General features: G+C 40.1%; 1 protein-coding gene across 1 annotated transcript; it reads right to left on the reverse strand.

Moving 5' to 3' along the window:
- Window positions 1-1,952: 1,952 nt before the first annotated feature.
- On the reverse strand, window positions 1,953-14,979 carry LOC143886844 (small nuclear ribonucleoprotein SmD1b-like). The gene is made up of 4 exons (XM_077390995.1): window positions 14,842-14,979; window positions 14,663-14,739; window positions 2,302-2,493; window positions 1,953-2,215 (listed from the first exon to the last, which is right to left on the reverse strand). Exons 1-4 carry the CDS (start codon window positions 14,853-14,855, stop codon window positions 2,154-2,156), a joined length of 345 nt encoding a protein of 114 aa, XP_077247110.1. The 5' UTR covers window positions 14,856-14,979; the 3' UTR covers window positions 1,953-2,153.
- Between the last annotated feature and the right edge of the window lie 3,277 nt (window positions 14,980-18,256).

Genomic DNA, 18,256 nt, shown 5'->3' on the forward strand with positions numbered 1-18,256 from the left:
GGCAACTACTTGCCACAAAACAGAGCTAAAATTGTGCAACCAAACATCGACTTTCTGCGCAATCACTTACAAATCCATGAAAACTACTGCACAGAAAGCAACTTATACCATCAATGCTAGGAGACGATTTTTGGACCCCACAACGCGGCATAGGGAGGCACGCATGTGAGATCAAGATGTTGATCTTGTAGAACATCATGAAGTTTTTGTCCTATCTACAAAAATTAATAATTGAGCTTCTTTTGGGAGAACCCTAATGGTCTGTTTGTTTCAGATTATGATAACCAATTGTGGAGTCCGCAACCGATTATTAGACTCAAATTTAGTGCAATATTGGGTCCAATAATCGGTTGTCATAATGTAAAACGAACAGGGGCATAATTAAATAAGACTTGAGCAATGCTTGATGGTTAAAGTACCTAGGATCATCTGATCGGGTTTTTACAAAGTCATTTAGCCAATTTGAAAGTTGTTGGTCTGGACCATACGATCTGATCACGTAAATCGGACAGAATTGAAGCCCAAAAGTGTCTTTTAGGAAGGAGTGTTTATGAGGCAGCTAACGTTCTAAAAAAATCAATGTTTCAGTCCCAAATGTGAGGCTCATTGACTGAAGGTTAGCAAGGAACCTAACAACCGGCCTTATCATTTTCATTTCCTACACTTATTCAAAGGTTAGTAATGGTGGCATTGTCTTGGACCCTTGGTGGGACACAAATCAAGGGTCTCATTCGTATCTCATAGTATGAGCTTCTCACTATATCTTTTCCCTTTCTGAAATTTAGACACCTCCGTCTAAAATCTAAATTTTAAGAAATGAAATTGTTTGGGAAATTATATATTCACCTCTTTTTCTACCTTGGGCCACCCTCTTGTAGTGTAAAAGGGTAAGCATGAATAGTTGAATACACCAGAGTTGGGTGGTGCGGGGAAGAAAGCGAGGGCGAATAAATCACCTCCCCACTGGTTTTTCTATTTATTCCTTTTTTTTCCTGGTGTACGCGCATTTACGTGTCATGCCTTATTCTTTATTTTCTGTCTTAAAATTATGCGGGCCCACGTGATTTTCCCTGTCGAAGGAAAAGCAGCAGAGCAAGGCCCTTGTTGGGCACCACGTGTAAAAACTAAAGAATAACAGTTTATGTTTATAGGGATTTTCTAGGCAATTCCACGGAAAGATATTTCACAGCTGGCTTTTGCATGATAGAACAGCCACCTCGGATGAATAAATGAATAAGACAAAATCTGCCGAAAAGCCAACCTTTGTGGCTGTTGTCAAGTGCAAAAGCCATCCGAAAAATGGCTTTCCGCGAAATTGCCTAGCAAATCCCATGTTTTTAGGTAGCTATCTATAAAAAGTGGGCACAATTACAAGGGAGGGCAACTTGCCCAATAATCCAAAAAAAAATTTTATTTATTTAAGATGAATGATAGAATGAAGGGCGCCCTTGCAAAAATCAGCTCGGTATGGGTGGATTTTTGCATAGTAAAGCGCAGAAAAAAGTGGAATGCGCCTAAAAAGAGGAAATGCACCTATAAAAGTGGAAAAGCAGCAGAGCAAGGACCAAGGAGCCCTTGTTGGGCACCACGTGTAAAAACTAAAGAATAATAGTTTATGTTTATAGGGATTTTCTAGGAAATTTCGCGGAAGATTTTTCATAGCTGGCTTTTGCATGATAGAACAGCCACCTCGTATGAATAAATGAATAAGACAAAATCTACCGAAAAGCCAACCTTTGTGGCTGTTATCAAGTGCAAAAGCCATCCGAAAAATGGCTTTCCGCGAGATTGCCTAGCAAATCCCATGTTTTTAGGATAACGGCACTGTATTTGTTTACAGCCTTGCTCTTCAAAGGAAAACTATGAGCTTGCTCAATGTCCCTTTATTCATTTATTTTTTAGAAATGATAAATTCGCCCCCTTGTCTTCCCACATAGAAAACAATCCAGATATCAAGCAAATGTTTTCATTCAAAGACAAGTAAAAATATAAAACTAAGACAGACCCTCTAAATCTTTCGAGCTATTAAAGCTAAAACAGAAGTACTGCATGTCTAAGCTCAGAAGGAACATACCAACTAAACTCCTTGAGTGGATGCAGGCTATTTGTACAAAAGCAGATGCTACAAAATTAGAAACAGAGCAAGAACACAATTAGCGCCCGCGCCCGCGGCCACGCCCGCGCCCACGGCCCCGACCACGCCCCATCGGTCTCCCTGATTTAAAACCAACACAAATCACATTAAACAAAAGGATGAGCTATATAGAGAAGTGATGCTAGAAAAAAGAGAAGTAGGATTACCTGCAGTGGGCTTCTTGGGCTTGACCCTCGGTGTTTCCTCGACCAATAAAGTCTCCAGGTTCAAGCTGTCGGGGAGGATATAGTATCGAATGTTGGTTCCCCTAACGCTTAGGTGATCAAGTGTCACTGGATTTTTACCTTTGAGCGTCAGTTTCACTGTCTTCAAATGCGTGTTCATACTGATATCAACTCCTGCAACAATCCAACGATTCCAAATTAAATCACAAAATATGAGTGCACACTAACTGTTTTACTCAAATTTGAGCCAAAAACAAGTGATGCACGACATTTCTAGGCGATTGGACTCTATTAGTGAACTAGACAGAATCCAATCTAGGGATTTCGTGGAAAACAAGTTTTGAATTTTTCAGATCTGGAAAAATTGTTATTTTAGAAACTGGCCCAAAGGATTGGCAAAGGTCTGACAGTTGGATCTCTTTAAAATGTTAGAATGTGGTAAGAAATCACAGAAGACGAATCAAAGTATAAGACCAATCAGGACACATAAAGGTCTGATCTGGAATTTCTTCAAATCTGTTGAGTTTAGACAGCACCCAGATCCATATCCGAGCCTAGATCAAGATTCAGCTTGCAAGTTTAGTATAAGTGTCAGTTATGGATTAGAGGAAACCCTTCGAACTAATTCTGTCTGTTACATAAACGACTAGGATCTCTCGATTGGAATTGGTTGTACCATGATAGCAGTTTCAAAATAGAAAGTTGCAAAAATTAAGATTAATAAGCAACGAAGAAGATCACGTGTAGATAAAGGATAAAATATTGGAGAAGAAGAAGATAGGAGATTGAAGAAGGGTAATTTAAGGCATCACACCACTAAAAATGAGCTATTTACAGCTATAATTTAAGTTTCATTCACTCGAGAGTCTTGCTACAGTCACCTGCTCTTTGATCAATACATCAAGTACAACCACCAATAAATTGATTCCCTTAATCAGTAATAGCACATACAGGTGGTTGCACCCAATCTATTTGACCTTCTAGTAGTTAAAAAACAACACAAGAATATATCAAAAAGTTAACATTGTCTTAAAACTTTTTTCCTAATTAGCCTGCAGATTCATCGATGAAAACCAAATGATAGATCAAGGCACATAACAGACATCTTCATCTAGGCATGATAACATTCATTTTTAGGAAGTTAAAAAACTTTGCACAAAGCCATTTATGACTGCAGGTGTGGGTATAACCAGTGGAAGTGAGCCACATTGGTTGTTTAATAGACCCTGGCTCCTTTGGGGATTAATGGAAACTGGAGTCATTGTTACTGCTGAGTGGTGAAGGTTTCAAGTTCCATGCAGATTTGTGAAGTTTGAAGTTGTAGAAGAAATTGCACTAGATTCTGGAAGGACAGGTATATGCACTACTTTCCACACCAAAGTGACCAGTAAAAATATGTTTGATCACAGCTACGGCTTTATGGCTCGCTAAAGGATCATATCTGTATGAAAAGCTTCTACCATCCCCTTCAGCAGCAAGCCAAGCAAAACAAAGATTATGTTCCTCTGTGAGTTTGAAACATTCTCCATCTACAGCCCCAGATTTCCCTTTAAATTGATCAACACATTTTGTTTCTAACAGAATTTTCACATGATGTAATGATTCATTAATGCCTTCAAAAACGTGTGGCACTCTTGTGGGCTCCCTAAACTAGTCAGAATGGTCTCAGGTGCTGGTATCTCTTCTTCCTTTTCTTTTTTTGTGAGAATGGTAACTTTATTACGCCCAAAAGCTAAAGCCAGTTACAATTCAGAAAAGAAAGGGACAAGATGTCCCCAAAACAAGATACAATACAGTAAGCTGATCCGAATCGTAAAATTCACCTGCTAGACATCACCTGCAGTCTGTCGACTCTGGATTTCGCCGATTCATCCGCTTTGTCGTTCACAGATCTAAGCATGTGTGAAAAATGAGGACGAATAGAGGAGCACAGTCCCGTATTTTCAGTATAGTACTTGCAAGTCTCCAAGGGCCCGGCCCATTGCGGAGCCACATGACAAAACATTGGAAGAATCCCCTTCCACAATCAGCGGAGCAATAGATGAACGGCGTACCACGTAAGGTTCATAATAAAGCTTTTGCTTCCAACTCGTTTGATTCACAGACAGCTGCAGGGCCTAAGAAGGAAAATAGTATGTGGACGATCGACTCCCTATGCCAGTCTCGGTTTACCTCTTGAACTCCTGTCGAAAATGGATTTTAGCCACCCAGTGGGAGGTGGTGGCTGCCAAGAGGGCGTAGTGCGGTTTTTTATTCTTTTCTCCCAAATCACCGAGCGCCAGTTCCGAATACTATCGGCCAAAGAATATATCGCCAAGATGTCCTCCGGTATTTCCTAAGCAATTAGGTCAATCTTTACATCCGAAATGAGTCTAAGGCTTTGAACTTTCCCTTCAAAAATCCTTTTGTTTCTCTCATTCGATAGGCTTCACGAGAGTGCAAACGGGACCAAACTCCATAGAGCTCTCCCCGTCTTTCCAAACGAGATAGAAGGTCAGTACATTTTATTTTTATTTTATTTTTTTGAATGGTAGAAGGTCGGTACAAAATTGTTCTTCTAATGGACCTCTGAGACACCCATGCAAATCCAAAGCTACGAATCACTGCCCTCCATAAAGCGGATGAATTTGGACGGTGAAGGAGGAGATAGTCTTAGGATCCCTCCAGAGACTTGCACAAGATGCAACGGCAGGCCATTGAAACCTCGTGTCTCTTGAGGCGAACACAGGTGTTTATCCAGTTGGCTACAGTCCAAACAAATGCCAGTGAATTCCAGACTATTCCATACTGACAAAAACTTGGTCTATGAGCCATCGCCGGTAACAAACCTACGGAAGAAAGAGGGTACTGAGAAGCAGCTTGATATGTCAGGCGTCCAAATTCTATAATTGTTGCATGCCGGGGAAAAGCTCCAGAAAGGAGAGGAGCTGCAATGATATTAGTACTTTCACTTATTCCATGCCTTCATGGCAGTCAATAAAATATAAGAATAGCTTTTTAACATTCAAACTTGATTTTTCTTAAGATTGACCCCATCCATATTCTATGATCTTTTCGGCTCCATTCAGTTGTGTTCCTCAGGTCGGAAAACCAGAGGAAATGATGTGACGAGAAGAAAAGAAAATGAAAAGAAAAGACAAAGGGACAAAATATGTTCCTTTGTGAGGAAAGAAAAGACAAATGGCAAGGGCGGTACAGGACGGCAGGCAGGGGGGGTGTTCTCTGCGAAGTTAATGGCGGTTAGGGCTTAGGGCTTTCGATTGATCCCCAAGCTTCATTCGCCGCCACGTTCCTCTTTCTGAAATGTTTTCTTCAATCCCCTCCTTGAATTCCTCTCCTTTGTCTTCAATCCGAATATTCTTTCTTTTATGAATCAGTGATGGGTGCGCAAGAGAAAAACTCCGAATCTTCGAATATCATGCACGCAGAGTTCTTCAATGCTTCTAGGAGCTTCGCCTCTCTTTCTTCCTTGTTGCTCAAGAATCAAACTGTGTAGGGTTGTCTTATTTTTTTATACCAGGCTAGAGTGGCTGGCAAGGGGCAGAGAGAGAGAGAGAGAGAGAGAGAGAGAGAGAGAGAGAGAGATTCTGCCTCTAGAAGACGGAAATAGGTGGGAAGCCATTTCGGATTTTTTTTAAATCTGAAGGAAAGGCCTAGGAAGAGACGCTGGCGCCGGGAAGGCAACCGAATACGAGGTCAATGGAATTTTGACGATTTTTTACCCCTTTTCACAAAGGAAAGATGCCATTGTCTTCTTATTACAACGGGAATAAACTTTTCTACATCTTTAAAAAGTAATCAACAAAAATATGACTAACTGTTTCTATGTTCTTTTGTAATGTGCAAATAGAGGCAAGACCTTTTCAAATATAGTTTCATCTGTTAGCTAACAGTTGGAGTTAAAGTTGTTTAAATGGGAATGCATTTTCATTTTCAATAGGTTTTCACCCAATCCTTCTTTCACTTTCTTCTTCATAGAGTCTGTAATTTTAAGGGACAAAGCAGATTGAGTGAACCCATTCTCTCCAGTTGGACGTGGTATAAATTGGCAAATCACATGAAATGGAACTTCAATAACCAAGTCCATGCCAAGCTTAATCGGCAAGTGGTATAAGGGATATCTTTAAAGCATTGGTCTCCTGCAACAAGCTGAAATAACTGTCATTCAGCCAAACACTTCCACCAGCCTCATGCATTCCCCATCTCATTCAGCCAAACACAGAGGAGGAAAGTGAGAGAGTTAATCATACCCTCTTACCAATATGATAAATATATATATATATATATATAGGTGAACAGTTTCCTAGGGTTATACATAGTGAAATGACTAATACACCCTAAGCCTAATACACAAACTACAACTCATCTAAAACTTCCTCAAGCTGGAGTCTATATGTCATACATTCCCAGCTTGTTACAAATATCATTCAACTTTCCCTTCCTAATGGTTTGGTAAACATATCTGCCGGCCGATCTCCTGATCAAGTAAATATAGTGCATATTTCACCCTTCCGAATATTCTCGCGAATGAAGTTGCAGCCACTTGAATGTACTTAGTCCGCTAATGAAATACTATATTTGAGGCAACATGGACCGTTGCTTTATTATCACAATACAACAATATTGGGATGAGGAGAGAATAAACATACCAGAAAAAAGGGACCGTAACCACGTGAGCTCCCTACATGTGTGTGTCATGGCTCGATACTCCGCTTCTGTACTTGATCAGGCTACTACATTTTGTTTCTGACTTCGCCACGGCATCAAATTCCCTCCAACAAAGGTGCACCTCCTATCTGCTGGAGATCCTATCAAATCTGCATCAGTGAATCCCTCCAGTTTCACATGGCCATGATTCCTAAAAAACAAACCTCTCCCAGGAGCGCTCTTCAAGTACCTAATTGTGTGAATAATTGCATCCCAGTGAGAAGTGTGTGGCGAGCTCATGAACTTACTGACCACTCCCACTGCAAAAGAGATATCATGACGGGTGACAGTCAAGTAGATTAATTTGCCAACTAGCCTCTTGTATCCGTCAGGGTCTTCTAACAAGTCTCCATGATCTCGATATAGCCTTACATTAAGGTCCATGGGCATGATTGCAGGTTTCACTCCTAAGGAACCTATCTCCTCTAATATTTCCAGCAGATATCTTCTTTGGGACAAGGAAAGTCCACCACGAGAATAAGCCACCTCAATCCCAAGAAAGTACCTGAGACAACCGGAGTCTTTGGTGCAGAACTCTTTCTGAAGGTAGGTCTTTAGCTTCCGTATGCATGTGATGTCATTTCCCGTAATGACAATATCATCCACATACACTATGAAGGAAATGTACTCGGCATCAGACTGGGAACTAAATACAGAATGATCCACTGCACATTGCTTCATACCGAAGCACATAACTACCTCACTGAATCTCCCAAACTACACTCGAGGTGATTGTTTCAGCCCATAGATAGTTTACGAAGATGACATATTGACAATCGCATCTCACCCTGAGCAACATATCCGAGAGGTTGCTCCACCAACTCAGTAAGGTCACCATCCAGAAAAGCATTTTTAACTTCCAGATGATACAAAAGCCAACCTCGGTTGATTGTTAAGGAGATCAAAACCCATACATATGGTATTTTAGCAACTAAAGAGAAGTTTTAGTATAGTCCACACTAAATGTCTGAATATATGCCTTTGCAACCAATCGCACCTTCAAGCACTCAACTATACTATCTTGTGGATACTTAATCGAGAATAACCAAAGGCAACCTACATGCTGAGTACCAAAGGGGAGAGAGACCAACTGCCAAGACATTTGAGTGGAGGGCATCCAGCTCAGCATTGATGCGGATTGTAGGCCCAATAAGTAGCATATTTGTCCATTAGGAGTTTTATGGATTTGTTTCCATGTTATTTAGTTTCTATGATTTTTATTTCCATGTTTTTAGTTTGAGGGCTTTTATTTTCCATGGAATTTTATTTCCATTGCCAATATATAGGCTTCATGTATCCTCATTATTAGTTTTGATGATTAATTGATTGATTGAGAGTTTCTCCCCTCTTACTAATTTCTTCTTCTTTCTCCTCTATTCTTTTCCTTCTCTTCTTCTATTTTTCTTCCCTTCCTCTTCTCTTCTATTTCTCTTCCCTAGTCTACATCAAGCATACATGGCAGCACGCCAACCAGGATTAGCTAAAGCCTCTGTACCAGACTTAGGCAGAGTAATAGATGACAAAGCAAAAATAAATGTATGATAAAAAGGGTGAGATGTGATCATAAGAAACCAAATGAGAAAGAAGATGTGATGTGGTATGTGAACGAGTACGTGAAACAGCTGAAGAAGCACGAAGCACAGAACTCAGAGGAGAATCAGTCAGCTGAGTACCTGAAGAAGCCATGTTGGACTAGAGAGTTGATTGGTTGGGTGGAGAAGATGACCTTGAGGGTATGCTGCAAGATCCAACGGGATCCATGAGTGTAAACCTGTAGTTGAGAAGCAGGAGCATCCAACAAAACAAAAGGAAGAGGACGAGGCAGTCCAGAGTCATGAAAAGTCAGTGGCAGAGTCAGAGAAGTAAGAAGTAGACTCAGAGAATGTGACACCAACCGAAATGAATGTCTTCCTTAAGGTAAGGATGCAGCACTTATAACCCTTTTGTGTACGGGAATAACCAAGGGAGACACATTTTCCGCCACGAGGATCCAACTTGTCAATGGCTAATTTGTGAACAAAGCACGTACAACCAAAGATTAGAGGGAGCAAGGAAAATGGATACCCAAAAGGGTACAATACAGAGAACGGAGTCTGATAAGCTAAGACATACAGGGGGAGACGATTCCCAAGGAAGTTGGTTGTGAGGACAGCATCACCCCAATAAGGTTTGGAAACCTTTATCTGGAACATAAGAGTCCGAGTAATACCAAGAAGGATACCGGATTTTCCTCTCGGCCACACCAATTTGCTGAAAGGTATAGGCACAAGAAGACTGATGAAGGATGTCATGAGACTCCAAAAAGTGCTGGAATCCATTACACAGAAAAATATTCCCTGACATCAGTACGTAGGCAGTCAGTGAGCACTTAAATTCATTACAAATTTCTGAATAAAATGAACGAAATGCAAAGGAAACCTCTGAACGATCCTTTATTAGAAATAATGAGAAACACGATTAACTACTCTAAAGGAAAATGGCATGTGATGGTGTTTTCCCAACTCACCAGACTCACACTAAAATGAATGGACTAGACTGAACACCAAAACAGACTTCTGAAGCTTCTCAGCTAAGGGGTGGCCCAAACGGCAATGCCATGGATAGGAGCATGGTTTTAAATTTCGGCCGAAACGTTTCGTTTCAACCTAAATATTTCGTTTTCGGCCACGACCGAAACGAAATTACATGAAGTCGTTTCTTTACAAGATTTCGGCGGCGAAATTTCACCGAAATATCCACCTAAATGTTATAATTCCCACCGAAATTTATGAAATATCCGCCGAAATAGCCAAAATTTCCATTGAAATCGTCGAAATTTACACTTAAATTTTAGACATTTCGGTCAAAATAAAAAAAAACGAAATCATAATCATATTTTTACATGATTTCAGCCGAAATTTCGGCCCGAAACCGAAACGTTTCGGTGGTGACCGAAACCGACACCGACATCGAAACCGAAATTTAAAACCTTGGATAGGAGTCAACAGGGCTTCGTAATGCTGCACCGTCGCTGACCTGATCAAAGTAATAAAGGCCATCTACCTCACAACCAAACCAATCTTCTTCCCAGTCTTCAGAAAAACACAACAAGAAGGGGAAAAGGAGATGGAACAGTTTAGATTTTTGGTTAGCTGACTAACAAATAGAAAATCAAAACGAAACTTTGGTACACAAAGAATAGATGATCAGAAGTTTGAGTGAGAGAAGGCTACTTTGGTACACAAAGAACAGATGATAAAAAGAAGTTTGAGTGAGGCACCAACTCCTGAAACATGAGATGTAGTTCCATCAGCCAAAATGACACTATGACCTGGAGACTAATATGGTTGAAAGGAAGAAAGAATGTTGGATTTACCGATCATATGATTGGAAGCTCCTGAATCAATTAGCCACGGCCCAGAAGCAGCAGTAGTAAGAAAGTAAGATGAAGTGCTACCTTATTGGGCTAAAGTGACAGTTGGTTGCTTGCCTTTGTCCCACAGTCACAAGTATTCATCTTCAAAGTATTCATCTCTTCAAAGCCGGGCCAGATGAATGTTGTGTAGGGCTCTCAAGCACACTAGCTATTGCATGGTTGGCATAGCGGGAAAGACACAACTATGGATTAAGGTTGTAACATAGTCAATAGAATGACCCTCCAAAAGGTAGTGCGTGCAAAACCGAATTCAACGGCCACAAGTACCACGCCCCCCTGAATCGGGACTACCTCCGCGCCACAGCAACCTCTACCACGATTAGATCGTCCACCACGACCACTACAATCTGCTCCCAACTGAGCGGCGAGGGCAGAACGATCAACAGAGGGCTCACCAAACCCCTCAATCCTCATAGATCTCTATACTCGTGAGCAACCTCATCAGGAGATGGTATAGATCCCAAACACACTATCTGCTGGATAATAGGAAGAAACTCGAGACCCAAGGCATCAAGGAATTGGACGACCCGTAAATCGTGCAGACGCTTGGCCAAGATAGACAGATCCGTAATAAACGGCAAATACATATCCAGTTGCTCACAAAGAGTCACAAACTAAGAGTAGAACTCCGAGACAGATCGATCTCCATGCTTTAGATTCAACAGCTCTGAGTATACGTCGCAGATCTGAGTCAAGTTATTGACGCAAGAATACAGAGTTTCAGTGCGCTTCCAGATGTCCTTGGATGACTTAAGATACATCATGGGTCTGACGATCTTGGGTTCCATACTATTCCAAGTGGGTCTAACGGTCTCCGCTTGTTATAGGACTTATATTAGCTACCAGAGGGATCCCTTTTAATATATTCAACCTTTCATCGAGCATGAAGGAAGGTTTCAAGTTTCAACAGCCATTCTCTGTGATGGATAATTGGGGCCATCCAAATTAATGGATGTCATCTGAATGTCTTAAATCTCTATTGGGGTTGTACGTGGCAACCATAAGCGGGCAAGTCACACAAAATCACGAATCAATATTTAGACAACCAGAAATAGAACAGGAAGACAGGAGCACCTCAGTTCAACAGACGAAGGGAAAGTAGAATAGAAGACAGTGTTCTGCTTGTCAAAAGCATAAGAACCCCAACATTGTAACAAACCAACACTATTACCCACGGAACAAGATTCAAAAATTTAATGGACCATGGAGGCGAAGAGGAAAATAAACAAAGGATCAAGCAGAGGGTGGTGGGCGCAAGGCCGGCTGACGGTGCACGGCAAACAGCAAGTGGCGCTCGGCTGCAAGGAGCACGGCGGCGAGGAGTGCACAATAGCGAACGGGATGGGCAATGGCAGCTCATGGGGCACGATGGCGGCGGCAAACGAGGTGAGGAGGGTGGGCAAGGGACGGCAGCGGTGTGGAACCCTATGGTTAGGGTTCTTTCTCCTCTCTTTTTTTGTTATTGTTTCGTTTTCCTTTTTGTTTTTGTTTTTTTTTGTTTTTTTTTTTTTTTTTTTTTTGAAAAAAGTTGCACAGTTGCCCTAGGCCTCTAATACCATGTTGAATGGTAGATCGAAAGAAGAGAGAGAAGTGAGAAAAGAGGAGGAATGTGAGAAAGTTAATCATAACCCTCTCACTAATTTGATGTAGGTGTACAATTTGCTAGGGTTATACATAGTGAAATGACCAGTATACCCTCAGCCTCACATACAAACTACAATACTCATCTAACAAGTACAGTCCTTGATTGGTTTCAAGTTCTCTCGGTAATGCAAATTCCATAAACATGATTATCTTGCAACGCAAATTCCACTCTTAGAACTTGAACGATTTCAAGTTCTCTCAGGAAGCTTTAGTCTCCTTAGTCTCCTAGTTCATATTTCTGTTTTAGAATGATTTTATATGTGAGGAACTTCAGCTTGTTTCTTTGGAAGTAGGAGGCTAAAGCATTCCTAGTAGCTTTTGATTAGTTGAACCTATATTCATTGTGATAGTCCTTTGCTTTAAAGTTATCCACCCTATATTAACTCGGATGGTCCTTTGCTTCCCTGTCAGCTTTTGATTAGTTGGAACCATATTAACATAAAACCCTTAGATATAAGTCAATGACATCCAACCTAACCCCAACCATTTATGTCAATCCCACTCTCCCAGAAGTGGAAACTATTAACATGCATCTCAAACTAGAACAATTTGAGAAAACACTCTCCAAAAGAAGATCATATTCCTTTGCTTCACTTTAATATTGTGAGGAATACAATAAAAGACAATGAAATAGTCAAGTACAGTGACGCCCGTCCATAGGCACGATCTAGACCATTCATTAAATGGTCCACATTGTCGATAGGTCATGGCCCAAATATCTTATAGAGAAGATAATCCTAGCCCGTCAATTTAATTTCCATAAAAGTAGACAGCTCAGAGAAGTTTGAGTTTTAATGTGTGCAATGGGTCAACGAAAAAGGAAAACTTTGCGATGAACTAGTTTACCATGTAATAGTTTCTCAGAAAATATACAAGAACTAGCAAAGTGAATTAAGGCGCAAAGACACCTCCTCCATAAAGAAGGACCCTCGAGACAAACACCACATTTTCCCTCTCATAAGGAACAACGAAAGAAATATTTAAATCCACCAAGTCAAAAGCCCCAACCAAAATGAAACACCACATCCAAGGAAGGCCCCTTGGTCATAGCCCACCATATCATGTTAAGGAAGTCAGTGACCCACGCTTAACAATAAGGATGTTGAGCTAAAACAAGGATAAAAAGATTTCTTTAAATCAACCAAAGCAACTTTGACCCAAGAAAGTCAATCTCTGACCTCTCCTTTTTATTTCTTAATCACACCACATATACCCAGTAGACCCATGTTTCCACTTGAACTACCATCAAAATCGAGCTTCAATGCTAGCAAAAGGTTTCTTCCAAATCAGCAACAGCTTCCCCGTATAATCCCCATTTTCAACCCATCTTCCATTCTCTTATTCAGTCACTCATTCATTTCTGGAAAGTCATACTAAAGATGACCTGCTGAATGATGGAAAATTATATACTTCCCATGATGCTCCTTACGATAATAGAACCACATCTCTACCAGTCCTGTTTTACTTTCATTTCAGATAGCTGGATTAAAGAAAATTGAAGGTTCCTCCATAGCATATAACCTCAATTACAGAGCCCCTTTGGCCAACATACAATTAACTCCTCCAAATTAACTTGAAAATAACATGAAATGCCAAGACGATCTAGAAAATGGTTGGAAAACAATTTAATAACTGTACAATGAATAAAAGGGTGGTCCACAAATTCCCCGGATACGGTCAAATGAAGTACATATTTGGAAACCAAAAGTTCCTACATTGAAGCCTGGACTAAGTCACAAGTCACAACTCACAAGTTATAATTTTGTTCTAGTCGATGTCCAAAAAAAACCCACTAATCTAGAGGGGGTGTTTCCTTGGTTAACAACACTGACACAAGATTTGGACAACACACACATACACACCTGCCCCGGGCACGACATTCCAACCCATTTCCAGGTTCTCTTATCCAACCCCCTTTATCCTTCCTAGTTCCTAAAGCCGTCCCAATAAAAATTCAGAAAATTGGCATTTTCCTTCTCTCAAAGATATCTTCAAAAAAAAAAAAAAAAGTGTTCCTCACTTTTCCTACACCATCTCATAAATTTCTTTCATCAGCTTTACCAAGTAACTAACCATCTCACATAGGGGAGCTGAACCCATATCTTCCTTAAGCCTCACCCAAACTGAACCAACTCAACTCAACTAAGCCTTTGTCCCAAACTAGTTGGGGTCAGCACCCAAACCCAAACCAACTCAACCTAACCCAAACCCAAACCAATCTTATCTAATTTCCTTCCTAAATGGACACTAAGCTTAAAATGGAGCACAATTTGGGTGTACACCCAAACGCCCCATAATCAAAGTGGCATGAAGAAGCAGTCAATATTCTTAATAACCCAAAATACGCACAACAAATTAACAAAGAACCAGCAGATTTCCATCAAAGAAAACACACAATAGCAACAAAAAAAAACTGCAAAAAGGAAAAACGAAAACCTAATACTTGTAACCTCGATTAAGTAAAACCCTAATCACAAAGTGAGGCAGAGCAAGATTAGAAAAACAAAGAACAAACAAAACCCATGAAACTAAAAAGAATACTAAATCAGGAAAACTGATAGAGAGAGCGGTTGGAACCTGTGATGGTTCCATGAACAATAGTCCCATTCTTGAGCTCGATCGACACAGTCTCGTTGTTCAACTTCATCAAAAACCTAATTTTTTCAGATCCATAACAAAAGAGAAAGAAAATTAGGAAATGTTTTACAGAAACGAGATATCCAAGAAAGGAAAACAGAAGAAGAGGTTTTCGTTACCTGACGAGCTTCATTTTGGCGAGAGGAAGAAAGAAAACTTAAAACTAAAATGCTCCGAGCAAAAGCCAGTAGGGAAGCGGGAGACCTAAGCCTCTTTTAAAGGCTTGCTGGTATTTCCACCCCCCCTTTTTTGCCACTCCACCCCCTTTTACCCAGTATGCTGTTTTAGTTCCACCCCTGATTCTCACTCGGAGTCCAACTCAAGGTGGCTCGTTGGCTTAAAGTCATGGATTTGCTCCCCATTGACACGAGTTCGAATCCCCCGGACTTACCCGATGCGCGTGGTTTACGGGCATCCGTAAGGAATAGCCCCGCTCTAAAAATTGAGGTCGGATACCCTATGTCATCAGATGGAAAAAAAGAAGGTGGGCCAGCACGACCCAACCCAAAGGATCCAACCGTAACCCGACCCGACTTCAACCCGAGATGGTGAACCCAACCCAACCCAACCCAACCCGACCTGACCCGCGTATAGTTAACCCAACCTAACCCCAAATCGGGTCGGGTTGAGACTGGCTGACCCCAGCATTCACCCTACATTTTTTTGGGAGTGGAATGGAAATATTGACCAATAGGTTAACAGATACAACTAAAAAAAACAAAACCCTTTAAAAAAAAAAGACCCATGTCAAAATCAAAAGATACGGAATGGAGGAGGGAAGGGGGTAGAAATGGTGAGTTCACCCCGGAGATAATAGAAAGCGATAAAAAACACAAAGGTCGAATTTTGTCTCGGGTGGGGTTGCCCGACACCTCAATCCTAACCCAGACCGAAAGCTGTTTGGTTCATTTTTTTTCCCAAACTCGATCCGAGCAATTGCCAACCCAACCAGAGCAAAAATTGGTTGAACTAGACGGGCCCTAACTTAAGCTCTATTTGTTTTGGCATTGAATGTCGAGTCCAATGATCAGTCTTGGACTCACAATCATTTCTCAAAATCCAAACAAACAGGTCCTTGGATTTTGAAAACCAATCCTGAGTTCCAAAATGATTATTGGACTCAGATTTACGTTTAATTTTGAGTCCAATAAAGTTTTGGATTCGCAGCTGGTTCTCAAAATCCAAAACAAATAGAGCCTTAAATATACCATGCCCCAAAAATAATCTCCATAGGATGATCCTAATCCTTCGATCTTCGAAGTTTCTAATGCTATGTCATCCATTCTGAAACTCGATAGATGGGATTGATAGGATCATCCTATAAATATGATTTTTGGCGCATTTCTTATCTAAGCCGAGGTCCGACAAATGTTAAAGTTTGGATCCCCAACAATTAGTCCCACTATAAACTTCTTGCTGCAATTGCATGTATGTGCCAGCAACATATAAAAACTCATACATGGTATAATTCACCCATGGCTATTAAGAATATAAAGTCTTCTTAACTATTAAATACCTAATTAATGTAAATTTTTATATCGTAATTAAATATCTCGTACATGTAAATTTGCCTAAGCCATCAAACATACTGGCATTCTTGGCATGTGCTATGCATGGGTGTAAAATAAATGGGCCCAACCCATCAAAACATGAGGAGTAAAATGGTGGGACTCACCTTGATGCATGGGTTTAAGTGGAAAGTGCTCCCAAGATAAAGTCATCAGCAAGCACAGCTCCTTTACTTAAAGTTTGGTCTCCCAATATAAAAACCAGTTCTCACGAGGAAACTTGGTGCTTATCCAGATATACAGGGAAAGTCAATCAATAGGGAAAGACTCCCACAAAGGCAAGTAATCTAAAATGCCTTCAACTCCTCTATAAAAAGACCTTGACGCTCAAAGGTATGCATCTTGTATTATTCACAGTCAATCACAAGTGTTGTTATTATGTTCTCCTATTGCTTGGTTTTTCCTACTCGCGTGTCGATTTCTAACTTGAGCGTCGGAGTGGTATCCCAGAGTCCACACTCCGGGACCCTAACACGTGTTCTTTGAGCGCAGGTTGAAAAAAAATCGGGGCTCTACCGGTTGTCATCCCTTAAAACAGATTTCGACATCAACACTTGGAAAAAAGCAGATGACAACGGAAAGAAACATGCTTAGTATATATTATAGATAAATACATTGATAGATTATAGGTGTGAACTTCTTTATAGTTATTAAATAACTTAGATTTTTCAGCTGCTCTTGCTCTCTTTTAGCATGAATTATGTTCCTCTGTAGTGCGTCATTTTCTTGTGCGAAGCCATGTGACTGAGAGAGAGAGAGAGAGAGGTCTGTCGGTGTAAGTGCCAATTGACTTTGCTTAGACACAGTTTCACAGCTCGAATAAGAACACATGTACAAATGTGTACAAACAAGGATGAATATTCTTTGTCTAATTGTTTGCTTTAATAGTATAGTAATTGAACTATCCAATGATCCTTCCTCGTAATCTATATATAATTTTACATATATTATGTCCTATGATAGCATTTTTTACTTTCTTAATAGTACCTTGTTGTTCCTGAAAACAGAAAAGTATAATGTTACACTTTAACAAGAAAAAAATGCATAATTCATATAAAAATATGTTTTTTTACTAAATTACATGAGTTAAAAATAGAGTAAGAGGTAAATAAAAGGAATTTAATTTACCTCTTTATTCATATCTATAAGAGATCTGCATGTACAAGGTATTTAATTAATAATTAAAAGGAACTTTAGCTTTTCTCTATAGTATATATAGAGTGAATTATCCTCTTACTTTTTCGGAGAAATTAAAATGTTTTTTCTACTATCACTGGTACTCATATTAGGAAATTTAATGATGAGGTTATTTGAAACCTTATAAACAAGAGCTCCTTTAATTATTAAAAACCTTATACATGTAAGTTTATATGGCTCTAAGCATCTCATAGATGTAAATTTCTTTAGGCTCTGTTCACTTGTTTTCCCTGAAAAGGAAAAGAAAAGGTTTCTCGGAAATCTGACATGGCATTGGGAAAAGAAATTCAGGAAAACTGTGTAGGAAAAGGTTTCCCGCGCCTGTTCACGTGGGCATGAACTATGCAGGAAAAGGTTTACTGAGAAACTGCTTGCCCACCTTTTTTTACTAGTTTTCCTGAGAAAGCAAATCCGACCAAAATAGTGGGGTTTGGTTTCCCACACTTATGAGAAAAGAGACATTTCCACATCATTTTTGGCAATTTTCATGTCATTATTTGACATTTTTCACCTAGGCTTGTTACTTTCTCAGGAAAGCAAGTGAACACCATAATTCTGTCTTGTCAAGGAAAAAAGAGGCTGTTTTTCAGGGATTTGCTTTTCCGGGAATGCAAGTGAACAAAGCCTTGCCAGTTAAATTTTTGTCCCATGCATTTTTAGTAAAATTTTGGTCCCATCCCATGTTTGGTTGCCTTTTAGCACTAGGTTTTTTTAATCCCACTCTTGTAATGATTGCTTGTGTGGTGAATTTTTTAATCCCACTTTTGTA

This window comes from Tasmannia lanceolata, unplaced genomic scaffold (genome assembly GCF_043159265.1).
Source record: "Tasmannia lanceolata isolate RefF3 unplaced genomic scaffold, GAP_Taslan_0.1 ptg000011l, whole genome shotgun sequence".
NCBI lineage: Eukaryota > Viridiplantae > Streptophyta > Magnoliopsida > Canellales > Winteraceae > Tasmannia > Tasmannia lanceolata.

Excerpts from the sequence above, each read along its gene's own strand:
- LOC143886844 (XM_077390995.1), bottom strand. Across the intron at positions 2,494-14,662 it reads TGTTCATGGAACCATCACAG|GAGTTGATATCAGTATGAAC; the intron begins GTTCCAACCGCT and ends GGATTGTTGCAG. Across the intron at positions 2,216-2,301 it reads GCCCAAGAAGCCCACTGCAG|GGAGACCGATGGGGCGTGGT; the intron begins GTAATCCTACTT and ends GTTTTAAATCAG.